Below are 12,183 nucleotides of genomic sequence, written 5' to 3'. Positions count from 1 at the left end.
TCATAAACTTAGATGCAGTAGCATCAACAAAACATTAGCAAGTTAAATGCAACAATATATATTACAAATTTATACAAAAACTATACCTTCCTGGTGCCTAATATTCATCCTCTCTCCTGTTTGGGGCTTATTCAGTGTACATGTGAGTCAGGGCCTTGACTCATCTATCCCTTCTTCAGTGGATCTTCCCGACACAGGAATCAAACTGGGCTCTCCTGCATTGCAGGCAGATTCTTTACCAATTGAGCTATCTGGGAAGCCCTTTAAATCAACCAAAAGGAGATACAAACTAGTCTTCTCATGAGCAGGTGTATGAGTTAGGCTCATCTGATTGGACTGCTCCCTCAAGATTTTGATTTTTGAGAAAGTAAGAAAAAAGCCCATGATCAGCCAGAGATTACCTGCAGCAGCCAGTGTAAAACTGGATACTGCAGTGCATCAGATCCCGGGGGTGGAGGCACGGGGGACATCTCGCTAAGAAGATTAGTCCTATAATGTACTTTTGCTTGCCTTTTTAGGGTTCACGATGGTTTTTAGAATCTACTTTTTGAGGCTTCTTACATATTTCTATGAGCTCTTTGACATTCTCTCAATAAATTCATGCACTTTACCAAGAATCGGTTCATGCTGCCTATATTGGTTCAAATACATAGTTTATAAATAAAAAAATGATAGTCTTAAAAATGATTTTAAATATAGCTACTTTTTCAAATGACTAATAATGTAAATTAAGATCCTTTTATTTCCTTATAAATTTATATTTAGCAATTGTTCTGGATTTCCACTTTCAGCCAAGATGGAATAACACATTTCCCCTACTACAAAAGCCAACCAAAATTTTGACAAAAATTGAGACAGTGGTTTACCTGACAGAGGACTTGGTCAGTGAAAGACAGTGATACATGAGAGGTAGGAAAAATTTAAGGTGAGCCTTATAATTCCTCCAGCTTACTGCCTTAAGAGGGTTTTGAGGTCATGGTACAGGAAGGGGGAACCATACAGATTCTGTCAAACTCCCTGAGTTGAAGCAATTAAGCTGAGAGTCCAGAAAAAATCAGTGCAGCTAGAGTTCAGAGGATAGTATACGAGAAGACACAGCGTATCTACAGAGGATGAAATATGAAGCAGAGCACTAACTAGCATATATGTGAGTAAAGTACCTGAGTCTAAGGCTACAAAGGAAAATTAAAGCAAGCAGAACCCACCACACACACACTGTTGGGGTTAGCGCCTGTTCTGACCAGTTAGACTGGGAAACCTCCAAAATCACAGAGCGTATAGAATACAGAAGGATCTTGCCTCAGTAACGGGTAATAATTAGCTCTAAACTGAGCACTACTTTGGCTCTAACAAATCTTGGAAGCAAGAGCTCAAAAAGGCAAAAAGCATTTACCTATAAATTAGCTGCATTCCAGAACAAAGCTTATTTATAAAAATACAAAAATATCTAGTTTCCAAAATGGTGAAATTTACAAGACCTAAATACCCTTGAAAAATTAAAAGAAATTCAAATCAGCAGAAAAATACAACCCATAATGATTAGCAAAATGACAGACCCATAACTGATGTATATGTTAAGCTTATCAGAGAAGAATGTTAACACAGTTATTATACCAGTAATCTGTATGATAAAAATTCAAGTAGAAGACAATTTTAAAATCCAAATAAAGCTTCTAACCACTGCAATAATGTAAGAAAAAAATAAAAGGTATGAGAAGCAAAACTCTGTTGTCAACACCATTGCCTATGTAGAAAATCCAAAAAAACACTGTAATAAAATGAGCTTAGCAAGTTTGTAAGATACTAATAAATCTACAAGAATCTATGTCATGTATATATGCTACCTACAACTGTAGAAATCAATATTAAAAGTAGTATTATTAACTCCCATGAGGCTATCAATTGACTTTTCAACAGAAACTCTGTAGGCCAGAAGGGAGTGGCTTAATGTATTTAAAGTGATGAAAGGGAAAAAACCTAATACTATACCAAACAGGGCTTTTATTCAGATGTGATGGAGAGATAAAAAGTTAGATAAGCAAAAGCTAAAAGAGTTCAGCACCACCAAACTAGCTTTTTAAGAAATATTAAAAGGACTTCTCTAACTGAAAAAGGAGAGGCCATTACTAGAAACACGAAAATTAGAAAAGGAAAAAACTCACTGGTGACAGCAATATGAAGGGAAGACAGTAAATCAACCACATGTAAGTCAGTAGAAAGACTAAAAGACAAAACTAATCAAATTATATAGTTAAGGGGTACACAAAAAGATGTAATCTAGGTAAAAAACAGGAAACATGGGTGGAGCAAAAATGCAGGGTTATTAAAATGTGTTTGAACTTGAGATAAATAACAAAATAATGATACATGTGTCTCTGTGGGTACCTACTTTATGGTAACTGCAAATCAAAAATCTCTTAGTTACACAGACACACACACAAGAAAAGAATCCAAACATAACACGAAAAAGAGTCACAAATCACAAGGGATGAGAGCGAAAGAAGAGAAAGGAACAAAAAAGACCCACAGAAACAAACCCCCCAAAGTGAACAAAATGACGGTAAAGTACATACTAGTAATAATTTCTTTAAATGTAAATGTTCTAAATACTCTAATGAAAATATATAGAGTGGCTAGAAAGGATTCAAAACAGGATATAAAAACTACTAGAGCTCATCAGTGAATTTGGTAATGTTATAGGGTATAAATTTAATACACAGAAATCTGTTGCATTTCTATACACTAACTAATTTCTATCAGAAATTTAGAAAACAATCTCCAGCTTCCCAGGTGGTCCAGTAGTTAAGAATCCACCTTGCAATACAGGGGACACCGGTTTGATCCCTGGTCTGGGAAAATCCCACATGCTGTGAGGCAGTTAAGCTGTGACACAACTACTGAGCCTGTGCACTGAGAGTCCACAAGCCGCAATTACTGAGGCCACAGCTGCTGAAGCCTGTGTGCCTCAGAGACTGTGCTCTGCAAGAAGAGAAGCCACTGAGATGAGAAGCCTGCACATTGCAGTGAAGAGTAACCCACACTCACCGCAACTTCACAGCAATGAAGATCCAGCACAGCCAAAAACAAATACATTTTTAAAAATTAAAAGGAAAAGAAAACGATTCCATTTTAAATGCATTACAAGAACAGAATACCTAGAAGTAAATCTAGGAAGGTAAAGAACTTGTACTCAGAAGACTATAATGGACAATGATGAATGAAATAGAAGATGATACACAGAGGGAAAGATAGACCATGTTAACGTGAGTCTCAGTGGACTCCGGGAGTTGGTGATGGACAGGGAGGCCTGGCGTGCTGCGATTCATGGGGTCACAAAGAGTCGGACACGACTGAGCGACTGAACTGAACTGAACTGAATGGGTGAAATAATTAATATTGTTAAAATGACCATACTACGCAATGAGAACTTCAGATTCAGTGCAATCCCTAAAAATATCAATGACATTTTTCAGAGAACTAGAACAACTAATGCTAAAATTTGTAAGGAAACAAAAGACCCTAAGCAGCCAAAATAATCTCATGAAAGAAGAAATCGTGCTCCCTTGATTTCAAACTATACTACAGAGCTACAGTCATCAAAACGTATAGCACAGGCAAAAACCAGACACATAAATCAGTGGAAATAAAAGCAATCTTATATGGACAATTAAGCTCCAACAATGAAGGTATATACAACGGGGAAAAGACAGCTTCTTCAACAAACGGTGTTGGGAAAACTGGGCAGCTACATGCAAAAGAATCAAACTGGTCTACTCTCTCATACCATAAACAAAAATAAGTTCAAGATGGATTAAAGACTTAAATGTAAGGCCTGAGATCACAAAAGTACTGGAAGAAAACAGGCAGTACACTCTTTGACTTCAGTCTTAGTGATAGTTTTGGATGTCTCCTCAGGCAAAGAAAACAAATAAAAAAATAAACAAATGGGACTACATCAAACTAAAAATCTTTTGTTCAGTAAAAGAAAGCACCAGCAAACGGTAAAAGGCTGTCTACTGAATGGGAGAAGGTATTTGCAAAGGATATATCTGATAAGGGATTTATATCCAATATATACAAAGCATACGTACAAGTTTAGTTTCTACTCTTGGGTATTTAGGTGAAGAGAAGAAAAGCACTAATTAGAAAAGATATATGCACCTCAGTAATTATGAAAGCATTATTTACAATAGCCAAGGTATAGAAACAACCCAAGTGCCTGTGAATAGATGAATGTATAAAAAAAGATGCAACACACATGCAGTGGAATATTAGTCATAAATAATGATGAAATCTTGCCATTTGTAACAACAAAGATGGAAATAGAGGGTATTTAAATATAAGTTAAATATGTTCAAAGGCAAATATTGTGTGATTTCACTTATGTGTGGAATCTATTTAAAAACGAATGAACAAACATCACACAACAGAAACAAAGTGGTATAGATACAGAGAGCAAACAACTGCTTGCCAGAGAGAAGGGAGTTGAGGGCAGGAATTAAATAGGTGAGGGAGTTAGGAGGTACAAACTTGTAGTTGCAAAATAAGTGAGTCACGGATATGAAATGTGCAGTGTGGGCATTATAGTCAGTAACTGTGTAATATCTGTGTGTGCTGATGTGTTGTAACTAGACTTAGTGTGATGGAAAGTTTGAAATGCATAGGAAACCACATCACCATGCTGTGTAATAGGAACTAACAGTGTCGTAGGCCAATTATGCTTCAAAAACCAACCAACCACTCAACTAATAACTCAGAAAAATATATCAAATTTGTTACTAAGGCAGGGTTTTAAGCAGAAACTGAAGGAAGGCAGTGGAAATATACAAACTATCATTTATATATAAGTACTAGGGATGTAATAGACACTGCTGCTGCTGAGTCACTTCAGTCGTGTCCGACTTTCTGTGACCCCATAGACGGCAGCCCACCAGGCTCCCCCGTCCCTGGGATTCTCCAGGCAAGAACACTGGAGTGGGTTGCCATTTCCTTCTCCAATGCATGAAAGTGAAAAGTGAAAGTGAAGTCGCTCAGTCGTGTCTGACTCTTAGCGACCCCATGGATTGCAGCCCGCCAGGCTCCTCCGTCTATGGGATTTTCCAGGCAAGAGTACTGGAGTGGGGTACAGCTACATGTTATAGATGAAAGTTGTTAGAGTAAATTCTAAGAGTTCTCATTACAAGGACATTTTTTTTCTTTACTTAATTTTATATTGATGATGGATGCTCACTAAACTTATTGTGGTAATCATTTCATGGCATATGTAAGTCTAATAATTGTGCTATGCACCTTAAGTTTATAAAGTGTAAATTATATCTCAATAAAACTAGAAAAGCTTAAAAAATAACGTTAACAATACTATTAAGCAAGAAAAAATTCTGTAGAAGAAAAGATCAGTATTCAAAAATCTTTGGTATTTTATACACTACCTACAAACAATTTGAAATTGATATTAAACAACAATACCATTAGCAATAGTATCAAGAAAAAGAAAATTTTAAAGATAAATATGATAGAAGATGTAAAAACTCTATACAATGATTACTGTAAAACATGCTGAGAGAAATTAAAGACCTAAATTTTAAAATGAAGAGATATCCAATGTTGGTGGATTAAAAGACTCAATATCTTTAAGATGTTAATCTTCAGATGTTAATACAAAAATTAATGTGGGTATTCAATGTACTCGCAACCAAAATCCTAGTGAGCTTCCTTCTTTAGATATTGGAAAGATGACATTTAAATTCATATAGTTATGCAAAGGACCTAGAAAAACCACAAACAAACAATTCTAAAGAACAAAGATGGAGGACTAACACTATTTGATATCAAGACTTATTATAAGGCCACAATAATCAAGAAAGTAGTATTGGTGTAATACAGACAAGTAAGTCAGTGGAACAGAATAAAGTCCAAAAGTACACAAATACATATATAGATAATTGATTTATGATAGAGTGCATATGCAGTTTATGGAACACTTAGATATCTATATTTAAACAAATAAACTTTGATCTGTATATTATACAATGCCAATAATTTAAAATGGATTGTAGATGTAAAATATACAATTCCAAGGATATGAGAAAAAATTTACGTGAACTTGTGTTCAGCAAAGATTTCTTAGATATGACACAAGATATGTGATCCGCAAAGAAATATATTGATAAATTGGACTTAATTAAAATAAAAAACACATGCTCTTTGAAAGAGTCCATTAAAGTAATGCAGAGACAGACCATAGACTATGAGAAGATATTTGAAAATCATATGTTTAACAAAGAACTTGATTTCTTGCTAATATTAACAACTCTCAATGCTTAATAAGAAAGCCACAAAAATGGGGAGAAGATTTGAACAGATATTTAACCAAATAATAAATATAGATGGAAAAGAAGTGCATGGAAAGATGTCTAGCATCAGTCATTAGGGAAACTCATATTCAGTTCAGTTCAGTTACTCATTTGTGTCTGACTCTTTGCGACCCCATAGACTGCAGCACAGCAGGCCTCCCTGTCCATCACAAACTCCCTGAGTTCACCCAAACCCATGTCCATTGAGTCAGTGATGCCATCAAACCATCTCATCCTCTGTTGTCCCCTTCTCCTCCTGCCTTCAATCTTTACCAGCATCAGGGTCTTTTCAATTGAATCAGTTCTTCGCATCACGTGCCCAAAGTAGAGTTTCAGCTTCAGCATCAGTCCTTACAGTGAATATTCAGAACTGATTTTCTTTAGAGTGGACTGGTTGGATCTCCTGGCAGTCCAAGGGACTCTCAAACTATATCTTTGTTAGAATGTCTAAAATGAAAAAGACTCTTCCAAGTGTTGGCAAGAAATTTAGGAAACAGTTGAAATCTTATACACTCTTTCTGAGATTATGAAATAACACAATCACTTTGGAAAACTAATTGACAGTTTCTTAAAAAGTTAAACGAACACCTCCCATATGATACAAAAATTCTAGTCCTTGATGTTACTCAAGAGACATGGAAACATATGACCATACAAAGACCATGTAAAGACCAACTTCACGAAAGAAGTCAGACAAAGAGAGGGCACATACTGTATGATTCCATTTCATAAAATGCTTTGAAATTGAAAGTAATGAATAGTGTCAGAAAGTAGATCAGCAGATGCCATGGGGTGGAGGAACTATTAATACAAAGGAGCATGAGGGAACCGTTGCGGGTGATGGTCGTGTTCTTTAACATGATTGCAGTGATGATTTCACAAGTGTATGCGAATTCTACACCTTGTATATGTACAGTTTATTGTATAAAAGTTATTCCTAAATCTGTTAAAATTAAGAATCACATTTTATTGGTCTCATTGATATCTCGATGTGTGTGTTAATATGTATAATACACTAGTATTATAATTACATTCAATCTCTTTTTTTTTTTACAGAATAGGGCAGTTGGGAAACCTGACAGCTCCTTGCAATTCTCATTGTAAATGCTCATCTGCATTTTATTCTGCTACATGTGGAAGAAATGATATTGGATATTTTTCTCCTTGCTTTGCAGGTTGTACACAGTCTAAAACATTAAAGGCTAGCAAGGTTATTATCTTCTATTATGCTTCTCTGTCTCCATTAAGAAGTGCATCTTATAGATGTTTACATTTTACTCTTGCTCTCTATAAAATCCTTTTTTTCTCCTTATTTTCTCTTTTCTTAAATTTTTCTTAAATTGTGGATTTATTGGTCACAATTCATAGGACTTATGGAGAACCGTAAGTGAAGTGAAAGTGTTAGTTACTCAATGGAATCTGACTCTGTGACACCATGGACTGTAGCCTGCCAGGCTCCTCTGTCCATAGGATTCTCCAGACAAGAATACTCAAGATTCCCTTCCCCTGGGGATCTTCCCAGCCCAGAGATGGGACCCGGGTCTCCTGTATTGTAGGCAGATTCTTCACCATCTGAGTCACCAGGGAAGCCCAGGAACGACTTTGGGATCCATCATTTTATTCAATGGTTCTCTCTCCTCTCTCTCTGGCTAGTCTTTGTGAGGGGAAGAGAAAAACAAAGAGCATTTTTCCTCACATATGGACATTATACCATCTTCCCAAGTAGGCAATAAAGTACTTTACTAGTACTTTATTTATTCGTATCTACACCACAATATTCTTTTTTGCTGTCACAAACAGATAATTTTATTACAAGATAATAACATACCTGACCAACTTTAGTTCCTCATTGTTGTATTTTTTCTGGCCTATGATTTAACAATGTATCTTCAGTTTTTATTGAATATTTATATTGAAAGATTATATACCCTTAAAAATTTTTTTCTTAAATGTTTAAAATGATTCTTTAAATTTTAAAAATTTAAGATGGTTATTTATAAATATTATATTTTCTAAAAACTATTACATATTTTAAATGATTTATATATTTTAAAATATATTTAAAATATTTTAAATCATTCAAAATAGGTTACTATAGAAAACTTTAAATATAGTAGAAAAGCATAATGAACTCCTATATGTTACCCATCTTCAACAATTTATTAACTTATGGAAAATCTTATTTTAAAAAAATGATTTTTTAAGTGTTCATATTGTAACCACAGTATAAAGCAGAACTGTTTGACTTTGGTGTTTTGATCCCATGGGATATTCAAGAGCCCAAAAGTCCACTCACTGAAATGCTCTAACCCCTCTTTCTTTTTCTGGGGAATCCCTTTTAGGGATTTGTTTCTATTTCATAAAAATCTTTATATTTAATTTGTCTAAGGAATAATTAATTCTTAAGGAATAATGAAGTAATTCACAAAATAGTGACTCAAACTGTGTGATAACATTTTTATTTATATCATTGGTATTGACATATATACACTATCATCTGTAAAATAGATAGCTGGTGGGAAGCTGCCACATAATACAGGGAGCCCAGGCTGGTGCTCTGTGATAACATTTGATCCTGAATAAAAATTAAAAGAATGAAATATTTTTGACCAAAACTTGCTGCCGTTACTGCTGCTGCTGCTAAGTTGCTTCAGTCGTGTCCGACTCTGTGCAACCCCATAGACGGCAGCCACCAGGCTCCCCCGTCCCTGGGATTCTCCAGGCAAGAACACTGGAGTGGGTTGCCATTTCCTTCTCCAATACATGAAAGTGAAAAGTGAAAGTGAAGTCGCTCAGTCGTGTCCGACTCTTAGCGACCCCATGGACTGCAGCCTACCAGGCTCCTCCATGCATGGGATTTTCCAGGCAAAAGTACTGGAGTGGGGTGCCATTGCCTTCTCCATGACCAAAAATTAGATGTTACAAATTACCCAAGACAATTAGCTTTGAAACGCAATAAAGTCTCTGAAGGAAAACTGACCATAGCAGATGTTATGATTAGTACCATTTGATACAGATGAAGCCAATTAATGGATAAAACATACATTAACTTCAAGTGGGAAAGAACTGATACCAATAAACATAATTTTAACAAAATGAAAATTAAATGAGAAATATTTAAAAAACTTTAAACATATATAAAAAACTATTGTGTCTAAATTGTGTTAGTGGAATTCCTTCTGGAAATTTTTTTTTTCAATGAAAATATGTCAACTTTGAAATAATTCTGATTAAATGTTCATATTCAAAGTATGATCAGGGTCAAATGTGTTAGAATTGAGTGCCCTTCAGTTAGATTTATGCAAAAATTTACAAGAGGAGTGGTAGGAAACACTACATCTCTGAAGATTTCTAATTTTCTGTAGAGATTCACAGCTTTACCAAAACTGAAAACAGATATCTGCTATTCATGTTGATAATATTCCAAGTGTTTTGTCTCTCTGAGACCCACATGTATTGCTATTTTCCATGCTATCAAAGACCTTCAACTATCCTTACATAGATATGAAAGAAATCTCTAGCTTTTCTTCATGATCTTTTCACTGGGACTAGTTCTTTTCAGCCGGAGAAGGCACTGGCGACCCACTCCAGTACTCTTGCCTGGAAACTCCCATGGACGGAGGAGCCTGGAAGGCTGCAGTCCATGGGGTCGCTAAGAGTCGGACACGACTAAGCGACTTCACTTTGAGTTTTCACTTTCATGCACTGGAGAAGGAAATGGCAACCCACTCCAGTGTTCTTGCCTGGAGAATCCCAGGGATGACGGAGCCTGGTGGGCTGCCATCTATGGGGCCTCACAGAGTCAGACACGACTGAAGCAACTTAGCATAGCATAGCATAGCATGTCAGAGAAGGCAATGGCACCCCACTCCAGTACTCTTGCCTGGAAAATCCTATGGATGGAGGAGCCTGGTGGGCTGCAGTCCATGGGGTCGCTAAGAGTCCGACATGACTGAGCAACTTCACTTTCACTTTTCATTTTCATGCACTGGAGAAGGAAATGGCAACCCACTCCAGTGTTCTTGCCTGGAGAATCCCAGGGACGGGGGAGCCTGGTGGGCTGCCGTCTGTGGGGTCGCACAGAGTCGAACACGACTGACGTGACTTAGCAGCTTAGCAGCAATTCTTTTCAGCAGCTGATACGGCTTTCATCATAAACAACAAATAACAGCAGTTTCAGGGGGCTTCTTCTAGAGACTGTTCTCATTCAACAGGAGCCTCATTCTAATTATTTATAGAGAAGGGAAGTCAGTATTGTCCAAAGTGTTAAGGATTACAAGAAGCCAGGCTTAGGGTCTCTTCTAGTTGAAACACCCCTAGAATATTTTAATTTCATTTACTGATTTGCCTCCTTTGTGTTATTTTTGTCATATATATTTTATTTCCCCATATACTTTTAAGGACACATATCCTTTTTGTTGGGCTTCCCTGGTGGCTCAGCTGGTGAAGAAGTCACCTGCAATGCAGGAAACCCCACATCAAAGGGTTGGGAAAATCCCCTGGAGAAGGGATAGGCGACCCACTCCAGTATTCTTGGGTGACATATTCAGTATTCTTGCAGACATATGTAATTTTGATAAATTATGTAAATTATGGGCTTCCCTGGTGACTCAGATGGTTAAGAATCTGCCTGCAATGCACGAGACCTGGGTTGGATCCCTGGGTTGGGAAGATCCCCTGGAGCAGGAAATGGCCACCCCCTCCATAGACAGAGGAGCCTGGCGGGCTACAGTCCATGGGGTCACAAAAGAGTCAGACACAGCGCACACCATACCCTTTTTGTTGCTGTTTTGTACAGTCAATTTGCCCATTTCCTTGCATTTTCATGTTTTTATATGAGGTTATTTTCTTTCTTCCTGAAGAACTATATTTTACCTTTCATTTCTGAAAAGAAAAACTGTTTTCATTTGGTATGGAATCCTATATTGGCAATGATCTGTCCCCACATCCTGCCCCGCCCCTACATTTGGAAGATGCCATTATCTCGTCTTTATGTCTCTGGCTGCTTAGCTGCTTTTAAAATTTTCTCTTTATTTTTGATTTTCAAGAATTTTACTTTGATGTGCTTGGATGCGGTTTTCATTATAATTATTTTGCTAGAGTTTCACAGAATGTCTTTAGTTTTTGGATTTATAGTCTATCAGTTGGAAAATTCTTGGTAATTGTTTCTCCCTCATTTTTTCCTCTTTTATTGGAGGGGGAAGCACTGTATATTAGCTTAATATCGCTGTGTAACACATTATTACAGCCTTAGTGTCTTTAAATAATACTCATTTATTAGCTGACAGGATCAGAAGTCCAGATATGGCATCACTCAGTCCTCTGCTCAGAGTCTCACAGATTGAAATCAGGGTATTGGCTGAAATATATTCCTTTCTGGAGGCTCTGGGGGGAAAAACCTACTTCCGAGCTCATTCAGATTATGGGCCAAATTTAGTTCCTTTGGACTGTAAAAAATGAAGCCTCCTTTTACTTGTTAGCTGTCTGCTAAGGGCCGATTTTAGGTCTCAGAGGCCACCCCCCTTCTTTGCTACATGACTCCTTCCATCTTCAAAGCCAGCAAAGGAATCTCACTTATGACACATGCCCTGAATCTCTGAGTTTGGGAAAGGCCCAGTTGCTTATATACACTATCTAATTGGGTGAGGTTTACCACCTCTTAGCAATGCCATGTAACATAAACTTAGTAAGAGGATTAAAATTCACCAGTTTCCATCAACCTAGTAATTATGCAGGTTTATAAAATAGAGGGGTGGGATTCATAGGTGCCATTTTAGAATTCTGCCTAACACTAGACTACAAATAGACTTTTCTACTGCGTCCCATCCTT

The 12,183-nt window shown here is 36.8% G+C and overlaps 1 protein-coding gene across 6 annotated transcripts in view; it reads left to right on the top strand.

The window, feature by feature from the left end:
- The window catches only part of SLCO6A1 (solute carrier organic anion transporter family member 6A1), a 113,453-nt gene that overhangs the window by 73,498 nt on the left and 27,772 nt on the right, over positions 1-12,183 (top strand). For 5 of the 6 annotated variants that reach the window (XM_059888837.1, XM_024995334.2, XM_059888836.1 and 2 more), the window contains exon 9: positions 7,410-7,563. In XM_059888837.1, coding sequence (XP_059744820.1) covers positions 7,410-7,563 — 154 coding nt within the window. The remainder of the gene's footprint in view (positions 1-7,409; positions 7,564-12,183) is intronic. The other variant, XM_059888838.1, reaches the window with a different exon arrangement.

Source organism: Bos taurus, chromosome 7, assembly GCF_002263795.3.
Source record: "Bos taurus isolate L1 Dominette 01449 registration number 42190680 breed Hereford chromosome 7, ARS-UCD2.0, whole genome shotgun sequence".
Taxonomy (NCBI): Eukaryota; Metazoa; Chordata; class Mammalia; order Artiodactyla; family Bovidae; genus Bos; species Bos taurus.
Note: the sequence above shows the minus strand (reverse complement) of the source record. Positions and strands in the feature narration are given on the sequence as shown.